Source organism: Apodemus sylvaticus, chromosome 16, assembly GCF_947179515.1.
Source record: "Apodemus sylvaticus chromosome 16, mApoSyl1.1, whole genome shotgun sequence".
Taxonomy (NCBI): Eukaryota; Metazoa; Chordata; class Mammalia; order Rodentia; family Muridae; genus Apodemus; species Apodemus sylvaticus.
The window spans coordinates 71,339,709-71,366,955 of record NC_067487.1 but is presented as its reverse complement, the minus strand read 5'-3'; the positions used below and the strand labels follow the sequence as shown (position 1 = coordinate 71,366,955).

The window sequence follows — 27,247 nt, the reverse complement described above, 5'->3', positions numbered from 1 at the left end:
CCCCACATTTATGTCTTTTTGTTGTTATTTTGTGATGCACTCAAGTTACCCAAAGCCATGTGTGATCATGGTTTTGGAACTATCTGTAGGAATATGGTGGATTCATCAGAAGAGGATATCTGTCCGTTCGCCAGAATCCAACAATAGTCAATAGTGCAGCAGGAAAGAATAAAGACACCTTGGTTCTTTACTGATCTCTAATAAGTATTTATAGGCTCAGTGTTGTACATGTCCATTTTAGGAATCCATGGACAATCCAGGATCATGATCACTTTGCTTGTTTCCTAATCATAAGATGACACTCTATAGCCTTTCTCCAACTTCTAGAGCCCTTACATTTTCTCTTTCTTCAACCCTGTTTTGTTCCCGGAGCATCAGAGTGGGTGCTATAAAATTTCATGATTAGGGCTGATCAGTAGATTGTCACTTCTTCCTAGCACCTTAGTCATACACTTGTTTCTGTATTAAGCACTGTTCATTGTGGAGAGTTTTCTGTTCAAGAATGTGTATAGGTATAAATGAGTATTTGGAAGACATCTTGGGGCTGTGTCAATTTAGCTGAACATAAGTAGATTGATCACATATGGAACATAATAGCACTTTGATCATGGATTTTGACTTAACTTATAGTAGCACTCATGACTTTCCACTTGTGAAATGGGCACCTAAACCAAGCAGATGAAGGATGGGTTATTGACATAACATTTGGGCCACTGTCTTAGTCAGGGTTTCTATTCCTGCACAAACATCATGACCAAGAAGCAAGTTGGGGAGGAAAGGGTTTATTCAGCTTACACTTCCACGTTGCAGTTCATCACAAAAGGAAGTCAGGACTGGAACTCAAGCACGGTTGGAAGCAGGAGCTGATGCAGAGGCCATGGAGAGATGTTCCTTACTGGCTTGCTTCCACTGGCTTGCTCAGCCTGCTCTCTTATAGAATCCAAGAACAGCAGTTCAAAGATGGTACCACCCACAAGGGGCCCTCCCCACTTGATCACTGATTGAGAAAATGCCCCACAGCTGGATCTCATGGAGGCACTTCCCCAACTGAAGCTCTTTTCTCTGGGATAACTCCAGCCTGTGTCAAGTTGACACACACAACTAGCCAGTACAATTGACCCCTTGTCAACTTGACACACAAACACATCACTATTAAGCCTCAACCCTTACTTTCTTATTCATCACCAAGATCTAAATTACTTTAAAAGTCCCACAGTCTGTACATATTAAAAGTTAAATCACTTTAAAATGTCCAATATCTTTTAAAATTCAAAGTCTTTTAAAAATTCAAAATCTCTTAACTGTGAGCTCCACTAAAATACCTTCTTTCAAGAGGGAAACATATCAGGGCACAGTCACAACCAAAAGCAAAACACAAACTCCAATGATTCAATGTCTGGGATCCAACTCAAGGTCTTCTGGGCTCCTCCAAGGACTTGGGTCACTTCTTCAGCTCTGCCCTTTGTAGCACACAGCTTGTCTTCTAGGCTCCAGCTGCCTGTACTCCACTGCTGCTGCTGTTCTTGTTGGTCATCACATGGAAATGGCATCTCCAAAATACTGCTATCTTCAACTGTAATTAGGCTTCACCAATAGCCTCTCATAGGCTCTCTTCATGGTGACAAGCCTCTGCTCCTATGCATGACCCCTTCAAGTTCTGGGCCTTCAACTGCAACTGAGGCTGCACCTTCACCAATGGCCTCCCATGGCCTCTCACTGTGCCAAGAGCCTCAGCTGCTCTTCATGACCCCTTCATGCCTTCAAAACTAGTACCACCTGGGTGACTCTTACACAGTACCAAGTCTAGCCACAGCACAAAATACAACTGTGGCTATCTCTGGAAAACAGCCTCTGTGCTCTCAGAAAACACTTCCCAGAAGATTTCACCTCAGTGGTACTGGTTTCTTCTTAATCACCACTAATTTCTTAGCTCCAGCTAACCAGCATCAATAGTCCCAGTAACAAAAAGGTTCTATTTAGTGGTTCTGGTATCTTGTTGATCACAGCTGATTCTTCAGCCCCAACCAACCAAAACCACAGAATCTTCACAATCAAAGCATGGCCACTGTAAGAGTCTTTAATCTTCCCTCTGAAATTTCACAAGTCAGGCCTCCATCTTCTGCACTGTTCTTAAAATTGTCTTCCAAACTCCTACAGAACTTTCCACTGAGCTCTTAATATCCAATGGATCATCTAGCCCAAATTTCCACAGTCCTTCCCAAAACATGGTCAGGTTGTCACAGGAATACCCCACTATGCTGGTACCAATTTGTCTTAGTCAGGGTTTCTATTCCTACATAAACGTCATGACCAAGAAGCAAATTGGGGAGGAAAGAGTTTATTCAGCTTACACTTCTGCATTGCTGTTCATCACAAAAGAAAGTCAGGACTGGAACTCAAGCACGGTTGGAAGCCGGAGCTGATGCAGAGGCCATGGAGAGATGTTCCTTACTGGCTTGCTTCCACTGGCTTGCTCAGCCTGCTCTCTTATAGAACCCAAGAACAGCAGTCCAAAGATGGTACCACCCACAAGGGGCCCTCCCCACTTGATCACTAATTGAGAAAATGCCCCACAGCTGGATCTCATGAAGGCACTTCCCCAGCTGAAGCTCCTTTCTCTGGGATAACTTCAGCCTGTGTCAAGTTGACACAGAAAAGTAGCCAGTAGAGCCACTATTTTACCAGTAAGCACATGCTGTCTGGCAGGTTAGTGTTATAGTTTATAGGATGCTCAGCTAGGTAAGAATATTGATGCTTTTTCTCCTTTGGCCATTTGCATTGAAGCTTCTGGGACTATGGAAACTACTAATAGGTTGAAATCTTCCAGGCTGTTCTTAAAATGGAGGTCTGCTTACCTCTGCTTTTTTAGTGCATGCATCCCCAAGCCCAGTATTGTCCATCTTTCTTTTCTTTTCTTTCTTTCTTTCTTCTTTCTTTCTTTTCTTTCTTTCTTTCTTTCTTTCTTTCTTTCTTTCTTTCTTTCTTTCTTTCTTTCTTTCTTTTCTTTCTTTCTTTCTTTCTTTCTTTCTTTTCTTCCTTCCTTCCTTCCTTCCTTCCTTCCCTCCCTCCCTCCCTCCCTCCCTCCCTCCCTCTCTCTCTCTCTCTCTCTCTCTCTCTCTCTCTCTCTCTCTCTCTCTCTTTCTTTCTTTCTTTTTGGTTTAGGGTTTTTGATATTTTTCGAGGCAGGGTTTCTCTGTGTAGCCCTGGCTGTCCTGGAACTCACTTTGTAGATGAGGCTGGCCTGGAACTCTTAAATCCACCTGCCTCTGCCTCCCAAGTGCTGGGATTAAAGGTGTGCACCACCACTGCCTGGCTATTGTCCATCTTTTAAAATTAAACTGGACATTCAAAATTCTGAATAACTAAGAAATACCAAATTTATTATTATATTCTTAAAAAATATTCACACTCACTTCAAATATTCACATGTATTAGAAATCTGTTTCCAGCCATTAAAACTTTTATGCAATATGACTGAAAGAATTACCATCTTCCAATAGTTTCAAGGTCTTTCTTTTTTCCAGTACCCCAGAGCATATCAAAATAGTCAAGTGCTTAATTCCCTCATACAATATAGGGTAAACTTTTCATATAATTAAATAATTCTACTCTATAATGAAGTAATTTCTGGGTTATCTAAAATACCTAATGCAGTATAAATGTTGTATACACAGTTTTTATTGTTGGTAGATAATCTTAAAAAGTCGTTCTGATCTGCTGTTAGTTGTGTGCAGGTGAGGAAATGGCTAGCGAGCCTCAACTGGGCAGACAGAGACTACAGGCAGGTGATATGTGCATAAGCTATGTTATAGAAGGAACCTGAACATCACAGGATATGATCTCTGAGAGGTACCCTGCACTTAATCCTCTCGAGACACAAAGGGATGGACATACAAATCATCAGACATCATCTTTTTCAAAGTGTCACAAGATGCTATTTAAGAAGAAAGAGCAATGACATTAATGGAGAGGCTGAGTTATGAAGAAGATACAGTGAAATGTTGAGGTTTGAAGCCGATGCCTTTTTCAGTGCATTCATATGCATTACTTGAAAAACAATAGCAAAGGAAAACAGATTATACAGTTTACTTTATAAAAGAAATCATCCATTTATAAATTAATTTCATCCAGTTTATTTATTAAATTACACAATACATGGTAATAGTATGGCTGTTACCATAGTTTGAATAGGGATATAACCAACATACCATAAGCTCCTCTTTTTTGGACACTCTTCAAAATATCCTGTATCCATCTCATTATAAAATCCCAACTGTCACTACCTTTACTGTCTTTTATAATCCTTAGTTTTATTATAGGCTCGGATTTGTCACTTTGAGTTCACAGTGTGACTTTCATCTGGCCTCCCTACTTGTGACCCTTCTCATCCACACACCACACATACAGATCTGTTTCTGGAGCCTGCTGATATCCATCCTTCACACATTCCCAGCTCAGCTTTAAGTTGCAGCTAGCACTGCATCAATGCTGGTGGGCTGGCAGCAATCCAGAAGTTCATTATGGGTAACCTTCTTTATCCTTTTGATCTTAAATGTGGCTTATAAGTGACAATGATGAATTGGCTTAAGGGACCAGATGTGCTGTTTGTGGTGGAGGTTCCTATGCTGATTGTGGTAGAGATCCCTGTCACAATAAGAGGGATGTGAGAATTTTATATATGGCATAATTGCACTTCAGCTGATTTAGAGATTGCTGATATGTTCACACCAGCCTTTTTTTCAGCTCAGTTATAGTCTGAGATTTATAGGGTCAATGAAGATGTTAAGCTTCCCTTTCATTGAACAAATGAACCACACTTTGTTTTCTTCCACTAGAATTGGGGCCTGAACCTAGGGTGCCATATATGGGAGGCAGCAGTCTTCCACTAACTACAGCTCTGGATTTGGGTATCCTTAAGTTGTTTTTACTACAACTCAGTGTATTATGCATTTAACATGCAGTGGTGTCTATACTCAGGTTTAAACAAAAGTCCTTAGATCTAAGTGAATAAATATTACCTTATATGGGTGGGGGAATCACCAACCCAGACCTCAAGCTTCACTACAGATCAATAGTGATAAAAACTGCATGGTGTTGGTAGAGACAGACACTTAGATCAATGCAATAGAATTGAAGGCCCAGAAATGAAACCACACACTTACAAACAATTGATCTTTGACAAAGAAGCCAAAATATACAATGGAAAACAGAAAGCATCTTCAATAAATGGTGCTGGTCTAACTGGCTGTCTGTATGTAAAAAAATGAAAATAGACCTGTGGTTGTCAACTGGCAAAAAAGCTCAAGTCAAGTGGATCAAGGACCTCATCATAAAACGAGATATACTGAATCTAATGGAAGAGAAACTGGGGAAGAGCCTTGAACTTAGTGGCACAGGGGGAAACTTACTAAACAGAGCTCCAATGGCTCATGCTCTACAATCACGAATTGATAAATGGGATATCATGAAACGGGAAAGCTAATGTAAAGCAAATGAAATAGTCAATAAGACAAATCGGCAACCTACAGAATGGAAAAAAAAAAAAAAAAACTTCACTAACCCAACATCCAATAGAGGGCTAATATCCCCAAATTATAAAGAACTCAAAAAGCCAATCAGAAAAAAAAAATCTGGGGAGAAGCTTGCTCCAGCAGCGTGGAGCTTAAGTTCCAGTCCTGAGGCCTCTGGCAGGAGCCTTCAGATCTCCACTTCAGGATCCAGAACAGCCTGGGCTGCAATGCCACATCTCTAGGTCCTCCAAGAGGCAAGAGGGGCATCTGGGAGGCTGGCTGGGAGGAGTCAGTGTGCTCTGGTGAGTCCAGCAGGCTCCTGCAGGAGCCTTCAGGTGTCTGCTTCGGGATCTGAACAGCCTGGGCCACAGCACTCAGTCTCCAGGAAGTGCAAGAGACCTGGTGTGCACCCAGAAGCAGACTGGGAGCTCACAGCTTGAAGGAGCTTTCAGGTGTATGCTTCAGGATCTGAACAGCCTGGGCCACAGCACGCTGTCTCCAGGCAGTGCAGGGGGTCAGCTGTGCACCAGAGGCCAGTTGGGAAGAGGCAGCTTGCACTGGTGAGTCCAGCATTGACAAGACCAACTAACACCAGTGAGAACTAGATGGCAAAAGGCAAACGCAGGAACTTCACTAACAGAAATCAAGGCAATATGGCAGCATCTGAACCCAATTCTCCATTAACAGCATGTCTTGGATATCCCATCACACCAGTAAAACAAGATTTGGATTTAAAATCACTGGTCATGATGCTGGTGCAGGATCACATGAAGGACATACTTAAAGAAATTCAGGAGAAAATGGATCAAAAGTTAGAAGCCCTTACAAGAGAAACACAAAAATCATTGAAAGAAATTCAGGAGAAATAAAAGGTAATAAGGAGGAAACGCAAAAAATCACTTAAAGAAATACAGGAGAACTTTGGTCAAAAGGCTGAGGTCATGAAAGAGGAAACACAAAAATCTCTTAAAGAATTACAGGAAAGCACAAACAAGCAAGTGAAGGAGCTAAGCAAAACCATCCAGGATCTAAAATCAGAAGAAGAAACAACTAAGAAAACTCAAAGGGAGACAACTTTGGAGATAGAAAACCTTGGGAAGAAATCAGGGTCCATAGATGCAAATATCAACAACAGAATACAAAAGATAGAGGAAAGAATCTCAGATGCTGAAGATAACATAGAAAGCATGGACTCAACAGTTAAAGAAAATGCAAAATGCAAAAAGCTTGTAACCCAAAATATCCAGGAAATCCAGGACACAATTAGAAGACCAAACCTAAGGATTATAGGCATACATGAGAGTGAAGATTTACAACTTAAAGGGCCAGCAAATATCTTCAATAAAATTATGGAAGAAAACTTCCCTAACTTAAAGAAAGAGATGCCCATGAATATACAAGAAGCCTACAGAACTCCACACAGACTGGACCAGAACAGAAAAACCTCCTGTCACATAATAATCAAAACACCAAATGTACTAAACAAAGAAAGAATATTGAAGGCAGTGAGAGAAAAAGGCCAAGTAACATATAAATCACAGCAGACGTTTCACCTGAGACTATGAAAGCTAGAAGATCCTGGGCAGATCTCATGCAGACTCTAAGAGAACACAAATGCCAGCCAAAACTACTATACCCAGCAAAACTCTCAATCACCATAGATGGAGAAACTAAGATATTCCATGACAAAACCAAGTTTACCCAATATCTATCCACAAACCCAGCCCTACAAAGGATAATAGAAGGAAAACACCAATACAAGGAGGGAAACTTCACCCTGGAAAAACCAAGATAGTAACCTTCTCTCATCAAACCCAGAAGAAGTTAACCAATCAAATTTAAAAAATAACGTCAAAAATGACAGGAAGTAACAATCACTATTCCTTAATATCTTAATGGAGTCAATGCCCCAATAAAAAGACATAGACTAACCAACTGGATACGTAAACAGGATCCTACATTTTGCTGCATACAGGAAACACACTTCAGGGTCAAAGACAAACACCACCTTAGAGTAAAAGGCTGGAAGACAATTTTACAAGCAAATGGTCTCAGGAAACAAGCTGGAGTAGCCATTCAAATATCAGATAAAATTGACTTTCAACCCAAAGTCATCAAAAGAGACTCTGAGGGACACTTCTTGCTGGTCAAAGGAAAAATACAACAAGAAGAACTCTCAATCCTGAACATCTGTGCTCCAAATGCAAGGGCACCCTCATTCATAAAAGAAACTTTATTAAAGCTCAAAGCACACATTGCACCTAACACAATAATTGTGGGTGACTTCAACACTGCACTTTTCTCAATGGACCGATTAGGGAAACAGAAACTGAACAGGGACACAATGAAACTAATTGAAGCTCTGGACGAATTAGATTTAACATATAAATATAGAACATTCTATCCTAAAGCAAAAGAATATGCCTTTTTCTCAGCACCTCATGGTACCTTCTCCAAAATCGACCATATAATTGGTCACAAGACAGACCTCAACAAATATAAGAAGATCGAACTAATCCCATGCCTCCTATCAGATCACTATAGAGTAAAAGTGGTCTTCAATAGCAACAAAAACAACAGAAAACCCACATACACGTGGAAACTGAACAATATTCTACTCAATGATACCTTGGTCAAGGAAGAAACAAAGAAAGAAATTAAAGACTTTTTAGAACTTAATGAAAATGAAGACACAACATACCCAAATCTATGAACACAATGAAAGCAGTGCTAAGAGGAAAACTCATAGCCCTGAGTGCCTCCAAAAAGAAAATGGAGAGAGCATACACTAACAGCTTAATGACACACCTGAAAGCCCTGGAACAAAAAGAAGCTATTTCACCCAGGAAGAGTAGAAGGCAGGAAAACATCAAACTCAGGGCTGAAATCAATCAAGTAGAAACAAAGAGAACCATACAAAGAATCAACAAAACCAGGAGCTGGTTCTTTGAGAAAATCAACAAGATAGAAAAACCCTTAGCCAGACTAACCAAAGGGCACAGAGACAGTATCCAGATTAACAAACTTAGAAATGAAAAGGGAGATATAACAACAGAAACTGAGGAAATTCGAAAAATCATTAGATCCTACTACAAAAGCCTATACTCAACACAACTGGAGAACCTGGAGGAAATGGGCAGTTTCCTAGACAGATATCTGACACCAAAACTAAATCAGGATCAAATAGATCAACTAAACAGTCCTATAACACCTGAAGAAATGAAAAGGGTCATAGAAAGTCTCCCAACCAAAAAAAGCACGGGACCAGATGACTTCAGTGCAGAATTCTATCAGACCTTCATAGAAGACCTAACACCAATACTCTTCAAACTATTCCACAAATTAGAAACAGAAGGAACTCTACCCAACTCGTTCTATGAAGCCACAGTTACGCTGATACCAAAACCACACAAAGATCCAACAAAGAAAGAGAACTTCAGGCCAATTTCTCTTATGAATATTGATGCAAAAATACTTAATAAAATTCTTGCCAACTGAATCCAAGAACACATCAAAACGATCATCCACGATGATCAAGTAGGCTTCATCCCAGGGATGCAGGGATGGTTCAATATAAGGAAATCCGTCAATGCTCTCCAGTACATAAACAAACTCAAAGAAAAAAAAAACATATGATCATCTCATTAGATGCAGAAAAAGCATTTGACAAAATTCAGCATCCTTTCATGCTCAAAGTCTTGGAAAGAACAGGAATTCAAGGCCCATACCTAAACATTGTTAAAGCAATATACAACAAACCGGTAGGCATCATCAAACTAAATGGAGAGAAACTTGAAGCAATCCCACTAAAATCAGGGACTAGACAAGGCTGTCCTCTCTCTCCATATCTTTTCAATATAGTACTTGAAATTCTAGCTAGAGCAATTAGACAACATAAGGAGGTCAAGGGGATACAAACTGGAAAGGAAGAATTCAAATTATCACTATTTGCAGATGACATGATAGTCTACTTACGTGACCGGAAAACTTCTACCAGAGAACTCCTACAGCTGATAAACAACTTCAGCAAAGTGGCTGGTTATAAAATCAACTCGAGCAAATCAGTTGCCTTCCTATACTCAAAGGATAAGCAGGCTGAGAAGGAAGTTAGGGAAATGACACCCTTCACAATAGCCATAAACAATATAAAGTATCTTGGTGTGACTAACCAAACAAGTGAAAGATCTATATGACAAGAACTTCAGGTCTCTGAAGAAGGAAATCGAAGAAGACCACAGAAAAGGGAAAAATCTGCCATGCTCGTGGATTGGCAGGATTAATATAGTCAAAATGGCCATCTTGCCAAAAGCAATCTACAGATTCAATGCAATCCACATCAAAAGCCCAACTCAGTTCTTCACAGAGTTAGGAAAAGTAATTCTCAAATTCATCTGGAATAGCAAAAAACCTAGGATAGCTAAAACTATTCTCAACAACAAAAGAAATTCTGGGGGAATCAGTATATCTGACTTCAAGCAATACTACAGAGCAATAGTATTAAAAACTGCATGGTATTGGCACAGTGACAGACAAGTGGACCAATGGAATAGAATTGAAGATCCAGAAATGAACCCACACACCTACAGTCACTTGATCTTCAACAAAGGAGCCAAAAACATCCAGTGGAAAAAAGATAGCCTTTTCAACAAATGGTGCTGATTCAATTGGAGGTCAGCATGCAGAAGAATGCGAATTGATCCATTCTTATCCCCATGTACTAAACTTCACTCCAAGTGGATCAAGGACCTCCATGTAAAACCAGACACACTGAAACTAATAGAAAAGAAACCGGGGAAGACCCTAGAGGACATGGACACGGGGGAAAAGTTCCTGAACAGATCACCAATAGCTTATGCTCTAAGATCAAGAATTGACAAATGGGACCTCATATAATTACAAAGTTTCTGTAAGGTAAAGGACACTGGTAAAAGGACAAAACGGCAACCATCAAATTGGGAAAGGATATTCACCAACCCTACATCTGACAGAGGGCTAATATCCAATATATACAAAGAACTCAAGAAGTTAGACCCCAGGGAACCAAATAACCCTATTAAAAATGGGGTACAGATCTAAACAAAGAATTTTCACCTGAAGAAATTCGGATGGCCAAGAGGCACCTTAAGAAGTGTTCAGCATCATTAGTCATTAGGGAATGCAAATCAAAACAACCCTGAGATTTCACCTTACACTAGTCAGAATGGCTAAGGTCAAAAACTCAGGAGACAGCAGGTGTTGGCGAGGATGTGGAGAAAGAGGAACACTCCTCCACTGCTGGTGGGGCTGTAAGATGGTACAACCACTTTGGAAATCAGTCTGGCAGTTCCTCAGAAAACTGGACATGACACTTCCGGAGGATGGTGCTATACCTCTCCTGGGCATATACCCAAAGGATTCCCTGGCATGCAATAAAGACACATGCTCCATTATGTTCATAGCAGCCTTATTTATAATAGCCAGAAGCTGGAAAGAACCCAGATGCCCCTCAAAGGAGGAATGGATACAGAAAATGTGGTATATTTACACTATCAATACTACTCAGCAATTAGAAACAATGAATTCACAAAATTTTTAGGCAAATGGTTTGATCTGGAAAATATCATCCTAAGTGAGGTAACCCAGTCACAAAAGAATACACATGGAATGCAATCTCTGATAAGTGGATATTAATTAGCCCAGAAGTCCTGAATACCCAAGGCACAAATCGCATAACAAATGACTCCCATGAAGAAGTATGGAGAAGGTCCTGATCCTGGAAAGGATTGATCTAGCATTGGAGGGGAATATAAGGACAGAGGAAAAAAAGGAGGGAGGTGATTGGAGAATGGATGGAGAGAAGAAGGTTTATGGGACATATGGGGGGGGGGGAATCCGGGAAAGGGGAAATCATTTGGAATGTAAACAAAGAATATAGAAAATAAAAATATTATTTAAAAAATCCAAAGCTAGGGTATAGAACTAAACTGATATTTCACAACTGAGGAATCTCAAATGGCAGAACAACTAGAGAAATGTTCAAAGTTCTTAGTGACCAGAGAGATGCAAATCAAAATAACCGTGAGATTCTACCTCACAGCAGTCAAAATGGCTAAGATCAAAACCTCAGGTGACAACACATGTTGGAGAAGATGTGGAAAAAGAGGAACACTCCTCCATTACTGGTGGGATAGCAATCTGGTACAACCACTTTGGAAATCAATCTGGAAGTTTCTCAGAAAATTAGAAATAGATCTTCCTGAAGACCCAGTTACCACTCTTGTGCATATACCATAAAGATGCCCCACCATGCAACAGGGCATGTGTTCCACTATGTCCATAGCTTCCTTATTTGTGATAGCTAGAAGCTGGAAATAACCTAGATATCCCACAACAGAAGGAGGGCCATCTCACAGTCATAATACTGAACCATAATTGTTCCTGCATGAAAGAATTACAGGGATGGAAATGGAAAGGAGCTGGAGGAAAAGAAGGGCCAGGTTCAAAGCAGAATACAGTGCAAGGGCAGGTCCCAAGTCCTGACACTGAGCTATGGAGTTCAAAAAAGGAACGTTGCATGAGAGCATGAGACCCAACAGCCAGCTCAGAGTCAGATGCAGATATTTGCACACGACCAATGGACAGAAGCTGCTGACCCCGTGGTTGTATTAGGGAAAGCTGAAAGAAGCTGAGGACAACCCTGTTAGGAGGACGAGCAGTCTCAATTTATCAGGATCCCAGGGATCTCTCAAACACTGAACCACCAAACAGGCAACATACACGAGCTTATATGAGGCCCCAACACACATACAATAGAGGACTGCTGGGTCGTGTTCATTCAGAGATGGTGCACCTAACCCTCAAGAGACTGGAGGCCCCAGGGAGTTTAGTGGTCAGGTGGGGTGGGGGTGGGGACATCCACATGGAGATAGGAGGAGGGGAGGAGTATAGAATGTGGAATAGTCGGAGGGTGGACAGGGGCTAGTGGGGTGGGGAATGAAATACGAAGTGTATAAAATAATTAATAAAAATATTTATAATAAAAAATTCCACAAAGACTTAGTATTTCAATTTTCTTTTTCACAATAATACAAATTTATTCTATCACTACAGAATAAGCAGGAAATAAAAATTTTAGCATAGGCATCATGATAAGTATATTGAAAAAAATATGAGTCTTTGATATTAAAAATATGGCTCTCACAAAATATGAAAGTAAAAATTTGGTATTAGCCACACTTTTAAAATAAAAAAGAAAACTGAACTTGTAGTTTAGTGAGTATTAAAAAGACCTGCACTGCAAACAGGGCAATATTTACTGTACCTCAATACAAAATATTAATCTAAAATAAAATTTTATTAAGGAATCATTTTCTATCTTTTCATAAGTTATACTAAAAGATCGGAATAACAAGTAGTGTACTTAGAGCATATTACAATGTATATTAAGCATAATTTCATCCTCAGTAGTTCCATGTGCCTAGCAGCTACCATACTAAATAATAAAACTCTAGCCAGATCTCCACGCTGATGCACGGAGAGGTGGAAATGTAGCTTTCAGTTTGAATGCTGCACTCCCTTCTTAATATCATATACACTCCAGGATTCACTTTGCATGTAACATCTTAATGCAGTCTTTCTGATTTAAATACTATTTCTATGGGTTAATATAGTTCTGAATCTTCTTGAGAATTCAACAAAAATTGGGATCCTTGCTCATAAAATGGCCATTTCTTTAATGGCTATAGGTTAAATTGTTGCTTTTACTTTTCTTCTAAAAAACAAAACAAAAACAAGAACATAAAAACAACACAGCAACAACTGATTTATGGTATAAACAGATAGCTCACTGAGTATAAGCACTTACCATTAACCTGTATATCTGAGCTCAATCATAGAAACCTACACTGTGCAAAAAGAAGTGACTCCCATATATTGTCCTCCTCTGATCTCCAGGAAAGGAGGTTATTTTTAAATGCAAACAGACACACACACACACACACACACACACACACACACACACACACACAAAGAGAGAAAGAAAAAATATAAAAAACTAGAAGTATTTAGGAGTTCTAAAGCCTATATCTAAGGATGGAACCTTAAATAAGTTAAGGCATTTATATGGATAACAATATTGTGCATCCCAACTAAATATGGCTTGTATCTATTTTTTGGTGGCTTTTGCCACAAAGTGCAGGTAAGATGACAGAATGATGCAGGGGAAAGACAGTACTCTAAAGGCCAGCAGGAGGGGGCCTGGAGCAGAACCTTCTTTCAGAGCCCTCTCTGGTTCTTTGGAAGGACCTCTCTGAAAATACTTTGATTTTATATCCTCAGAACCATGAGAAAATGATTTTCTATTGCTTCAACAACAGCATTCAAAACAACCCTAAGATTTCATCTTACACCAGTCAGAATGACTAAGATTAAAAATTCAGGAGACAGCAGGTGTTGAAGAGGGTGTGGAGAAAGAGGAACACTCCTCCACTGCTGGTGGGGTTGCAAATTGGTACAACCACTCTGGAAAGCAGTCTGGCGGTTCCTCCGAAAACTGGGCACCTCACTTCCAGAAGATCCTGCTATACCACTCCTGGGCATATACCCAGAGGATTCCCCACCATGTAATAAGGATACATGCTCTACTATGTTCATAGCAGCCCTATTTATAATTGCCAGAGGCTGGAAAGAACCCAGATATCCCTCAACAGAAGAGTGGATGCAAAAAATGTGGTATATCTACACAATGGAGTACTATTCAGCCATTAGAAACAATGAATTCATGAAATTCTTAGGCAAATGGATGGAGCTAGAGAACATCATACTAAGTGAGGTAACCCAGACTCAAAAGGTGAATCATGGTATGCACTCACTAATAAGTGGATATTAACCTAGAAAACTGGAATACCCAAAACATAATCCACACATCAAATGAGGTACAAGAAAAAAGGAGGAGTGGCCCCTGGTTCTGGAAAGACTCAGTGAAACATTATTCGGCAAAACCAGAACGGGTAAGTGGGAAGGGGTGGGTGGGAGGACAGGGGAAGAGAAGGGGGCTTACGGGACTTTTGGGGAGTGGGGGGCTAGAAAAGGGGAAATCATTTGAAATGTATAATAAATAAATTATATCGAATTAAAAAAATTTAAAAAAAAGAAGCTATAGCTAAATATCTATGCAGATACATGTATTATTTTATACATAATCCCAAATATAAATCCATCACACGAACACTCTCAAAATTACAAATTATTAATTCAATTGGAGAGCATTTCAATAAAAGGTTATTTATATAGTGTTTATACAATACATGCCTATTAATCATATCAACTAACATTTGTCTTAAGTCAATTCCAGAACACTCCTCTTATTATACTGGCAAAAGAACATACTGAACTGTCCTCCACATTCCTGAAAGTCTCGTTGTATTCTAAAATTTAATATTCTCATGGCTCTAAGCTATACTTTGAAAATTCATTATTTTGCAATCTTCCTCTCATACTCAGTATACATCCTCTTAACATGGAAAACACAGTAACTCTGTCCTTGGAAAATATCCAACTTCTTTGGAAAATTCGTTCTTTCATCCTTTTACTCAGGAAGTTGAAACCATCAGGAATAGTGTTTTCTTACATAGGGTTCTTCTAACATTACAACTTGTTGAAAACTGCCCATAGACCTTTTAAGTTTGAAAATTTTATCATATGTTTGAGCTAGCATACAGGGAGAAGAACTGGAAAAAATCATTTTTGGATCATGACACAGACACTGCAGTCAGGAACACTCAACACAGGTGGCTATCACCCCCAGATATGACGAAAATGAGGCTTTTAAACAGTCAGCATGGATAAAGATGGGACTCCTGTGGCCTTGCTGCTCAGACAGATTCTAGGGACAGAGAATCATTGCTTCAGTTCTAATACCCCTAATGGCAATCCTAATATCCAATGAACAGTTTCAATCCAATAGTTACACAGATGGCCTAAGTTAAATTAAATGAATTATAAGACCAAAATCAAAACCAACCCAAAACTATAGCTGTGAGAATTTTGGCAGGTGGGGTTGAACAATGACAGGGATAAGAGGGAGGTAAGAGGATGTGAGGAAAGAGTAATAAGAACATATCATGACATATCATGAAATTGTCAAATAACAAAGAAAATCCAACCAAAAAATAAATGGACTCTACATATAATTAAGTAGTGGTTATTATTTATTTAATAGGCTTTGAAGTGAACAAAAACAAAAATATTCTGTGTGTATTAGCCAGGGTTCTCTAGAGTCACAGAACTTATGGATAATCTCTATATAGTAGAGAATTTGTTATGATTTACAGTCTATAGTCCAACTCTAAATCAATGGTCAGCTGTGAATGGGAAGTCCAAGGATCTAGTAGCTGCTCAATCCCACAAGGTCAGTAGATTCCAAACAGATGTGTTGGCAAGTAAATGCAAACAGGCAAAGAAGAACAAACCTTCCTTCTTCCAATACCCTTATGTAGGCATCCAGCAGAAGATATGGTACCACCATGCCTGGATATGGGATTTGTTTTGTCCCAGGTTGACCTTGAACTCATAGATCTCCTTGCCTTAGTCTCCTGGGATTCAGAGCCAATGTGCCTCAAGATCTCCATGCCAAGATCCAGGTCAGAAACTTGTATCTTCCAGACTCATGTTCTGGATCACAGGTGAGCCTTCCAAATCTGGATTGTAGTTCATTCCAGATATAGTCATGTTGACAACCAGGAATAGCCATTACATGGACTGGGTGGACTTCTCTGAGCTTCTAAAGAGACTGGCTGAATCTCTATCATCTTGGCTCAGGAAAAAAACAAAAAGAAAGTGTGGTTGTCCAGTTCTAGGTTACAGATTGGACTGCAAATAATCACTGAACATTCCAAGGCCCAGAAAAAAAGAAACAAATACAGCTTAGTTAACTCTGAATTTTCTGACTCATGACTAAGATGCAATTAGCTCATATCCATATTTGTGATTCATGATAATAAGTTTTCCACTGTACAAACAAACAAACATAAAACACTATAAAACAAGTCAAACCAACAAAACCTGCTAAACGTGGAGCTGAAGGTCTACCTTGATGGTTAAATGGTTACGAGCACTTGCTGCTTAGGCAGCATACCATGGTTTAGTTCTCAGTGTCTGCAGCTGACAAGCATCCTCAGGAAATCCCTCATTCCCTCCCACTCCCCTTTGCCTCTAAGGTGGTGCTTCTACTCCAACCTACCCACTTTCATCTCATACCTTTGTAATCTTTCTATGCTGGGGCATTGAGCCTCCACAGGACCAAGGGCCACTCTTCTACTGATGCCAGAAAAGGCAATCCTCTCCTACATATGCGGCAGGACCCATGGACCCATCCTCGTACCCTTTGGTTGGTGGGTTAGTCCCTGCGAACTCTGAGGGGTCAAGTTAGTTGATTTTGTTGTTCTTCCTATGGGGTTGCAATCCCTTCAGCTCCTTCAGTCCTTCCCCTAACTCGTTTTCATTGGGGTTCCAAGCTCAACCTTATGGTTGGCTGTGAGCATCTGTATCTGTCTTAGTCAGATGCTGGTGGGCCTCTCAGAGGACAGCAATAACAGGCTTCAGTATGAAAGTACTTCATGGTATCAACAATAGTTTTGGGGTTTGGTGTCTGCAGATGGAATGGATACCAATGTGGGGTGATTTCTGGATAGCCTTTCCTTCAGTCTCTGCTCCATCCCCCCCCCCCCCGCCCCCCTGCATTTCCTTTAGACAGTTCTGAGTTAAAAATTTTGAGATGGGTGGGTAGTCCCATATCTCAACTAGGGCCATGCCTATCTGTTAGGGATGGTTTCTTCAGGTTCTATCTCCCCTCTGATGATTCTTGTTTTAAGATATGTTTGGACTATTCAATTTTAGTGTGAATTTTAAGAAGGGCATATCAGTTTCTGCCAATACACAAGCAGTGATTCTGTAAAGGTTGTGTTAAAACAAAAATCTGATAGAATTGGCTGACTTTAACATAGCAAAATAGAAATTTCCAATCATTAAATTCAGTTGTTTTTCTCATTTATTTAATAAGTTTTTTTCATGTTAATTGCTTTTTTAGTATATGCATTCTGGATTGTTCGTCTGTTATTCAACTCAGTTTTCAGATATCATCACCATTGTCATGTCATCACTGTCATCGTCATCGTCATCATCATCATCTGACAATGCTGGGATCGCATCTAGGCCTGACGCAAGCTAGGACAATGCTTATCAGCAGGGATTTGTCCCCAGCCTACTCTTCTTGGCATGACTCTACATTTTCTTCATTTCTTTTGTTCATTCCAAATTTATAGACAAATGATTGAGTTTGTGTATAAATATCAAACCTTACCACCAGGTTCACTCATTGAATGGCTATTTTAATACAGTTTCTTATCCAATAATATCATATTAGTTTAATGATAGTTTTAATTCTTGACCTGTCTGGATGCATTTTATTTATTCTCTCAAAGACTCATGCTGGCTGGAACTAGAAATACCAGGTTGATCCCCTTACTGATGAATGGTAAGAGTCATTCTTTGCTTGTAGCAACTGAAGGCAGTGTTCCTCTGCCATTCACCCCTGCCTGGAGGAATGGTCCAAGCCTCAGCCAAGGGATCCATCTGAGTGAGGAAGCTCCGCCATGCTCGTTTGGCTGAGTCTGTGTGGAAGGACTCTGCCAAGTGCTTTGTACATATACACATGAATCTCACAATGTTATATTCATATATCAGCAATACAAGGTAAATTGATGAAATGTAAGATAGGAACAACCTTGTCATCAGAAAGATAATATTCAGTTGCTCGTGATGTGTATTTCCTGTTTCTAGTTATACTTTCTTAGTATTTTAATTACAGTTTTTGTATCCATGGTCATGTAGACATAACTCTATAATTTCTTCTATTATATTCTATAATTCTATATTTACTAGCTGTCTGGTACTCTATATTTACCAGCTGGTATTCTATAATTACTAATTGTCACATGCTGGTAAAGTATGGAATCTTTGCTCTATGTAGTCTGTCATTCCTGTTTGTTGTATCTCTGTTTGAAGGCCACTCACAGTGTTGAAATTATTTGATTGTACAAGCTTTGTCAATGACAATGACATCAAAGGGATAAGAAGTGTTTACACACCTAGTATTTATACACACACACACACACACACACACACACATATATATGTATATATATATATATATATATATTACATAATATATGTATCATGCTTTTATGATTTAATTTCTTTCCTGTAATTCCTATTAAGATTGCTGATTATTTTATCTCAGCCTGATGGGTTTCTCTTAGTGTTCCTGATAAGCCAGGCTGCCAATGAATGTCTTATTTTCAAAGTACTATTAAATTTTAAAATTATCATACTCAGTGTCAGGTATAGTGATAGCATTTTCAAATTGCATGTTACAGTGGATTCTCTGTCCCCTGAGACCTCAGTATCTTCTCTGCCTTCCTGTCTTCTTCTAATTTGTACTCTTCCACAATACTTCTTTTGTTCTCTTCTTTAATATGTCACACACACACTAGAATTTAACTCAAAAATGAAGAATGAATTTTGTAATGTACAGAAAAGTGGGTGGAGCTGGAAAGTATTACAAGATGTGTGACTCAAAACAATAAGAACCATATGTTTGCTCTCATATAGGATCCCAGTATGTGGTGTACATATGTATTGCATAAGTGGGTATAAGTGTGTGGTGTGTGTGTATATATATGGGGGTTGGGGGGGTGTAAGTGTGTGGTATATATATGTATGTATATAAGTTAGTGTAACTGTATGGTATATATACGCATGTATATAAGTGGGTATAAGTGTATGGTGTATATATGCATGTATATAAGTAAGTTCAAGTATGAGGTGTGTGTGTGTGTGTGTGTGTGTGTGCATAAGTTGGTGTAAGTGTGGAGTAAGCTTAAGAAACTGAAAAGAAATGAAGGTTTACATTTTCTTAACATAGAAAGGTACATTACTGGATATAAAACTGCAAAGCTACATTTTTCTCTTTATTTTCATTCCTTTTTCTTCTGGTTTCCATCTGTTCAGTGCTTCAGAGAACAATACTGGAGGTCCTGGACAGTTGGTGGGTGTTGGGGTGGACAGTGGCAATCAGAATGATCTCCTCCTCTCTGAAAAGGCTTCCAGGGTGATTATGTGCCTCAATATGAATCTGTGGTGATTGTTTAACTTAGGGCTTAGGGTTTTGGATACTTACTTTGACAAGACTTTAAATATCTTGGCTACTACTTGAAGCATATACATAGCTCCCATGTTCTTCCCTTCATGAATTTATGTGGACTTATTATCAGCAAATCTGACGTTATCTTAAAGGCCTCCGAGATTCTGTTTCTTCTGCTTTGGTGCTTTTGGTTTTGTTCTCATAGAGAACAGACTCGACCACTGAGTCCCCTCGTGCTGTCCCAAGGCACCTGTCTACTGCGTCCCCTCATGCCGTCCTGAGTCATCTGTCCACTGCTTCTCCTTGTGCCGTCCTGAATCAACTACTTAGCTGCTTGCATGGACCTGGCATTCTAGCTATTGTACTCTACAACTCCAAAATTCCAATCTTGTATTGTTTAACAATAACTTCACCTCTTTGTTAAGAATCTTTGTATGTTAACATATTATCATGCTCAGTTTTAATTCTTTAAGCACGTTTTTTTTATTCGATATAATTTATTTACATTTCAAATGATTTCCCCTTTTCTAGCCCCCCACTCCCCAAAAGTCCCATAAGCCCGCTTCTCTTCCCCTGTCCTCCCACCCACCCCTTCCCACTTCCCGGTTCTGGTTTTGCTGAATACTGTTTCACTGAGTCTTTCCAGAATCAGGGGCTACTCCTCCTTTCTTCTTGTACTTCATTTGATGTGTGGATTGTGTTTTGGGTATTCCAGTTTTCTAGGTTAATAACCACTTATTAGTGAGTGCATACCATGATTCACCTTTTGAGTCTGGGTTACCTCACTTAGTATGATGTTCTCTAGCTCCATCCATTTGCCTAAGAATTTCATGAATTCATTGTTTCTAATGGCTGAATAGTACTCCATTGTGTAGATATACCACATTTTTTGCATCCACTCTTCTGTTGAGGGATACCTGGGTTCTTTCCAGCATCTGGCAATTATAAATAGGCTTTAAGCACGTTTTTAAAAAATGTTTTAATTGCACTTTGAAGTTTGTTTTACTGTATTCACCATCTGTGGGAAATCTGAAAGCTTCTATTGACTCTTTGCTCCCTGTCCCTGACTGGGTATGGATCATGGTTTCCTGTCTTTTGTATGTCTGGTTTTGTTGAAAACTCACTTATTCACTTCTGCCAAGATCATTACTTCCAGCAAGAAATGCTACCAGATTTGAATCTCAACCTCTGGGAAGATCAATTGAGCCTTTTTGGTCCTATGCAAATTAGGTGCCAATCCTTCTGGCCTGCCAGATCCCATGAGAATCCCCACACTAAGTTCACAAAAGGAGCACAGAGGAAAAATGGCAGTCCTGCTTAAAAATGGTGCAGATGGCCAGTTCCTACCACATTTCATAAGCCCTGCTGGTATAAACAGTATTTGTGTTCCTGCTTGCCCTTCATGGATGTTCTGAAATGTTTGTTTCATCAATTGTAGATTCACTGTTGCTTTGAAAAGAAAGGAGATGTTAGCCTTTTTAAACTATCTTTACTTAGAGACATTTAAAACACAATTTCTTTGTTTCTTCAGGAACACATAAGAAAGTAAAATAGTTATCTAGGAATAGTTATAACACAATCTTCCACTATGGAAGTAGGGCCAGAAGCTCTGTGAGTACCAAAGGACAAGTACATCTGCCAAGAGACTGCACTGCCTTCAAAGACAGAGAAGTTGTGCCTATGAGGCCAACACAAAATATCTTCCTACACAAGACATGAAGAATAATACCAGATGCTATGTCAAGGTTAATAGAGAAATATTATAGGGGGTGGGGGATAATTGTTCTCCCTCTCAGAGCCTCTAGACGAAGAGCTACAGACAACTAATGAAGGCTAAGAGAGGGTGAACTAGCATCTACCTCCACAAGGGATGAACCAGTAATTGACAATACCAAGTGGTCATCCCTAAACCAATAAATAGGCAGCAATAAATAGGCTCACCAGATTTTATTTAAGTAGGCATTCATATATATATATATATATATATATATATATATATATATATATATATATATCTGTATGTATGCATATATATCTGTATGTATGCATGTATATCTGTATGTATGCATATATATATATATATATACATACACATATATATCATAATATGAAACAATATACCTATATGTGTAACAACAGTAGTTTTAAAAAGAGGCCATGAATTTGGATGGAAGAAGTGCAGAAATAGTGCAAATGTAGCGCACATATATGAAATGAGAAAGATATTTTAAAATATAATGTAAAGAAATTACCAAGCACAACAGGAATGCCATTGGAAACATATACATCTTAATTTCCTCCAGAAGTTACATATCAAGAAGTCTTATTTGCTCAATTTCATAAGGAAGACAGTCTCTAGAGTGACTGAATCTACTTGGGATCTACTCAAGATCTACATGGGATCTCTGTAGGAACTAAGTATCCTCAATGCCCCCCAGGTAATGGCTAACTTACAAATGTAGATAATTCATTGTTTGAGTAGGCAATTTAGAAACCTATTTTATGTGCTAAGGGATAACTTGCTAAACTGTTCTAGGACTCCATTCACTCTGGAAAAGGAGTGACGGGAACTAGAGGAAGTACAATTATAGGAGATCTGGGTTTCTGATGCATATAATGTTGACCTTAGCAATAATGCTTATACATATCTCTTTAGTATCGCTAAGAAACAACCCAACCTGTGTTTTCAGCATGATGGTAGGTTTTGAAAAGATTAAGAGCATATGTATATTTCCAAAGATGTTATGAGTAATCTACTTAGCAGTACATGTTGCTGTCCCTACTGTGAGAGGAGATTCACTGTTCAACGCCACAGGTCTTTGATACTTAGAAATTTTAGGCTCTGTTCTATTTTTAAAAACAACTGTATCAGTATTCATCAACTGTGTGGCATAGCCATTCATTTATTTTCAAAAAGGCTCTTCTATAACCACACTTCCTTTCAGGAAGCCTAGCAACTAAGTAGAAACACAAATGATTGACAGTAATTATACAGGGACGTTCCTGTTTGTTAAGAAGCAGGAGTAATTAAACTAATGTGCTAAATCTTGGGCAAATAATTATACAGAGAAAAGGACAGAAAGCTTCTTTATTTGTTTGCAGTATCTGTGCTATTTTAATCTGCACTGAAAAAAAGCAAAGCACAGTAATTAAGGATTTTTATATCTGATCTTTTAGCAAGGCTAATTCAAATATTCTGTAATGGTAAGAAATAATGTCAATTTCCAGTAAAAAATGATGATTATTCAGATATATTAATTGTTTATTAAAGCTAAATATTTTCTCATATAATTCAGTATATCATGGTTAACTAAGAGTGAATACACATATGATTTGAGTGTTTCATTAGAAAGAACCAATCTCTATAAAAATCTAGCCTTCTAGAAAATACTTATATGTGATACCTAAAAACCTTTAACTGCTTAAAATTATTATATACCTATATAATTAAATATGTGTTCATATAAAGCTTTACTGTTACAATGCCAATGCAGTTCTGAAATAATATTAAAAGAATTCATAATGAAAAAACTGTTGCATTATATCTGATACTTGGGCACTTAACAATTTTCAATTGCCTTGTGAGAATCTACTATTAAATTAACTAAACAACAGTGTTTTCTTAATTTGAATATAAAAGAAGAGACTCTAGTAGAGAAGGCTATTTTACAGTATTTATAAGCCCCAACACCCTTCCAGTTCAAAGTGAAACTAAAAAAAAAAAAGCATTATGAGGAACTTTTCATAAAAAATTATGAACGTCTATGAAATATGAAAATCAGTGAGGGGCTGGAGAGATGGCTCAGCAGTCAGAAGCACTAACTACTCTCCCAGAGAACCCAGGTTTAGTTTCCATAATCCATACGGCAACTCATAACTCTCTGTAATCAAGAGATTTTATACCCTCACACAGACTTGCACTCAGGTATAATGTACATAGAATAAAAAATGCACATAGAATAAAAAATCATTTAAAAAAATCATTTAAATGAGAATGAAAGTGGCCTAGTTCTCTCTATAATCTAAGGCTTCCATAGGTATTTTAGCTGTTAGAATCCTCATCTGAAACAAAGCAAAAATTCTACCATCTCTAGGCCATAGGATGCACTCATATCTTAGAAAGGAAGTCATTAATGTTTTAAGCTATCTAAAAACTCTGATAATCGTTATATTGTAAAAGCAAAACATGCTACAGAAAAATATTAATTGTATTGTCTACAACATTTGGCCATATTTGGAAATTCATTTAGACAATAAGCTGTACCCATGAGTTTTATGACCTGCTTATTTTATGCAATGCTGAGAACTGAAGTCAAGGCCATATACATGCTGGATACTCTACCACTGAGTTCTATCTCCAGGTCCTCAAGGTCTTTGTGCTATATAAGTAGGACATAGCCTGTGAAGCTGGCGTATTTACCAGGAATAAGTCTGTAATAGCCCTAACAACAAAGGAAAATTTTAATAATTTGGAAAATTTTTTATTCATAAAATTGGAAATGATTTTATTCATAAAACTATTACAAACATATTTCTTTCAAACTTCAATATCCAGATCCTACTTCTGGATAAATCGATAAAAGTAACATCTTTCAGGGTGTAGGGGCACACACCTTTAATACCAGCATTAAGGGGGATGAGGCAAGAGAGTTTCTGTGAATTTGAGGTCAGCCTAGTCTACCTAATGAAGTCTAGGACAGTCAGGCTAGAAAGAGATGTTATGTCTCAGATAGATAGATAGATAAATAGATAGATAGATAGATAGATAGATAGATAGATAGATAGATAGATAGATAGATAGATAGAGATAGGTAGGTAAGTAGGTAGGTAGGTAGATAGATAGATAAATCGATCCTTCCTAGAATAGATGGTTGAATCACTAAAAAAAGACTGTCACCTGAATGGAACTCAGTCATCACACAGTAACAGGGGAATCATGTAATTACTGTAGGAATGCAGGCACACCTGAAATAGGAAGATCGACATCAAATCCACATACTTTCCTATACCGAAGGCAATCAAGATGCTAGAAGAGGCAGCTCAGACTCAAGCTCACATCATAACACACACATTGTGAGACCAGCATTGAAATGATGGTGGTGTACAGCATGGATAAGCTGTACTGCAGGCTGGAAGACATGTCATTGCAAAGCCGGGTAATCTACAGAGCCACATCTTCTTAGCTAAAGTGCAATGCTTCCTCTCAGACCTGTGTACTCAGCTTTGTGGTTCCAAATCAAGAGTTTCAAATTTGAGATTCGGTTTTGTTAAGATCAAATGATTAAAAAATAAAAAAGAACCAGAGGCTTGCAATGTCAAACATATATTTGAATGCAAATTGCTTCAATGACACATAAAATAAAGAAATTATAAGAAATAAACAGAAGAGAAATTTTGTCAAATTTAATAGTACAACTATACTCAAGCTTTGCTAGAAATAGGTTTAACAAATAAAAGCCCCAATCTCATGTATACACATGATATATTTCTGATAAGTAATTTTCATCTACTATGTGTGCTGGTGAGATATAATATTTAGATTGAAGAGCAAATTCAATATAATAACAGCAGTTATTAATAAATTTGTAAAGATTAACGGGAATATAAATTTTTCTTTCTTTGCATTTTAATGACTACTGACATAATTTTGAAGCCACATATATACAGCAAAAACAATCTAAGCAGGCTATATTTATATATTTGTGTATAAATATAACTACAAATAGTGGACAGATGTATGCAAAAATAATTGGGCAAAAGTTTAGCAATCTGGGTGTGAGGTTTATGGTGTTTGAAGTTGTATGGAGGGAACGGGGAAGGCATGGAAAGAGGAAAGGGAAGGGGAAAAGCAAAGGAATTGCATTTTAATTAAAGAATATAAAAATTGGAAAGAAAATATTTCCTCTACATGGAAAAAAATGCTCACATTTGAAAGTGCATTTTACATGACTGTGTGATCTTCTAACTAAAATTTGATGTATCAATTAACTTGTTTAATAAACAAATTAACTTGTTTTCTAAAACTGATTTTATATGGTGTTTAGGCAAAACTTTCTTAGTGTTACATGAATTCATGGGTGTCCTACTTCTACTGCTCCCATATATTGCTACACACTTATACTGCCTCTGTATAACCCTAGAAAATAACTCAAAGGGTTAAACACCTGCTAGGATATGGTTCACAGGCCTGAATGTGGCTCACAAATTACAAACCAAGATGCTTTTCCCTTGGGGATTCTCTCCCATTTTAAAAGCTAATTATTTAATTTTTGAATATAATTTTTTTTTACTGAATATAATCTTCATCTACATTTCAAATGGTAAAACCTTTCCAAGTTTCCCCCACTCCCTGAAAACCCCCAGCCCCTCCTCCCATGCCCTGCCCCTCCAATCGACCCACTCCCACCTCCCGCTAGATTTCCCTTTGCTAGGACATCTATTGAGCCTTCACCTGACCAAGGACCACTCCTTCCACTGATGCTCAACAAGGCATTACTCTGCCACATTTTTGGCTGGAACCATGTGTACCCCTTGGTTGACGGTTTAGCCCTGGGAGTCCTGGGGTGTCTGAGTGGCCGACATCATTGCTCTTCCCATGGGGCTGTAAACCCCATAATTTTTAATACAAAATAGTCTGATCATGCGTTCCCTTGCTCTCGCTCCTCCCAGCTCCTGCCTTTTACTCAATTCATTCAAATGTAGCTTACATTTAGTAATATGCTCTCTTTAGTAATAAGCAGGCAAAGGAAAACAAACAACAACCACATAAAAACAAAGAAAACACACGAACACACACACACACACACACACACACACAATACTTGCTTGCATGCCTTGCCCTTATTAACTGCCACCATCTACTGTAAATTTTAATTTTAATGTAATGTTCTTAAAGTTTTAGGGTAAAATTTTTTAGCAATTTTATGGAAACTCTTTTTTCATACACATTTTCAATTTGGTTTCTTATGGCAGGGATGAGTCCATGGACACATGGACCCTTAGTGAGTCCCGCCCTCTCACCTGCAGCCTGCTCAGGGGCTCCGCTTTCTTCATCAGTGCTTCCGTCATAAAGTCCATCCTCGTCAGTTGTTTTTTCAGAACATGGAGTTTGCCTGGAATTAGTGAAAGACAGAACTGGAAATCATCGATTCATTATGGCTAACAATCTAATTTACTAGTAAGAAAATATAGAAAACATTGCTGGAAAAAAAGTTCTCCTAAGACAGACATAGAGTGAACTAGATGAAATCAATAAAAGATTAAATCCCTTAAAAGAAAGTAAGTTTAGTTAGTAAATTGAATAGTGGTTAATGTTCAGTATTACTTACTGAATTAGTTTATGATATTTTAGTTTAGTCTATTTAAACACTATTCCACCTAGTTGTCATGGTGAGCCAGTGCTGTCCATTGTAACAATTTGAAAGCAGTTCTAAATTTCATTAAATTACGCCCAAAATGAGGCATAGAGAGCTTTATCAATGTTCAATATTTAGTACCACATGCAAGTAGCACTCTGTGCCAGACTTAGAAAAAGCTAAAATGGGGCTGGACAGATGGC

The 27,247-nt window shown here is 38.4% G+C and overlaps 1 protein-coding gene across 4 annotated transcripts in view; it reads right to left on the bottom strand.

The window, feature by feature from the left end:
* Xrcc4 (X-ray repair cross complementing 4) overlaps positions 1-27,247 on the bottom strand; it is a 226,079-nt gene that overhangs the window by 98,587 nt on the left and 100,245 nt on the right. For 2 of the 4 annotated variants that reach the window (XM_052159442.1, XM_052159443.1), the window contains exon 6: positions 26,710-26,801. In XM_052159442.1, coding sequence (XP_052015402.1) covers positions 26,710-26,801 — 92 coding nt within the window. Of the gene's footprint in view, positions 1-15,746; positions 16,372-26,709; positions 26,802-27,247 lie in introns of those variants that run through there. The other 2 variants (XM_052159445.1, XM_052159444.1) reach the window with 2 other exon arrangements.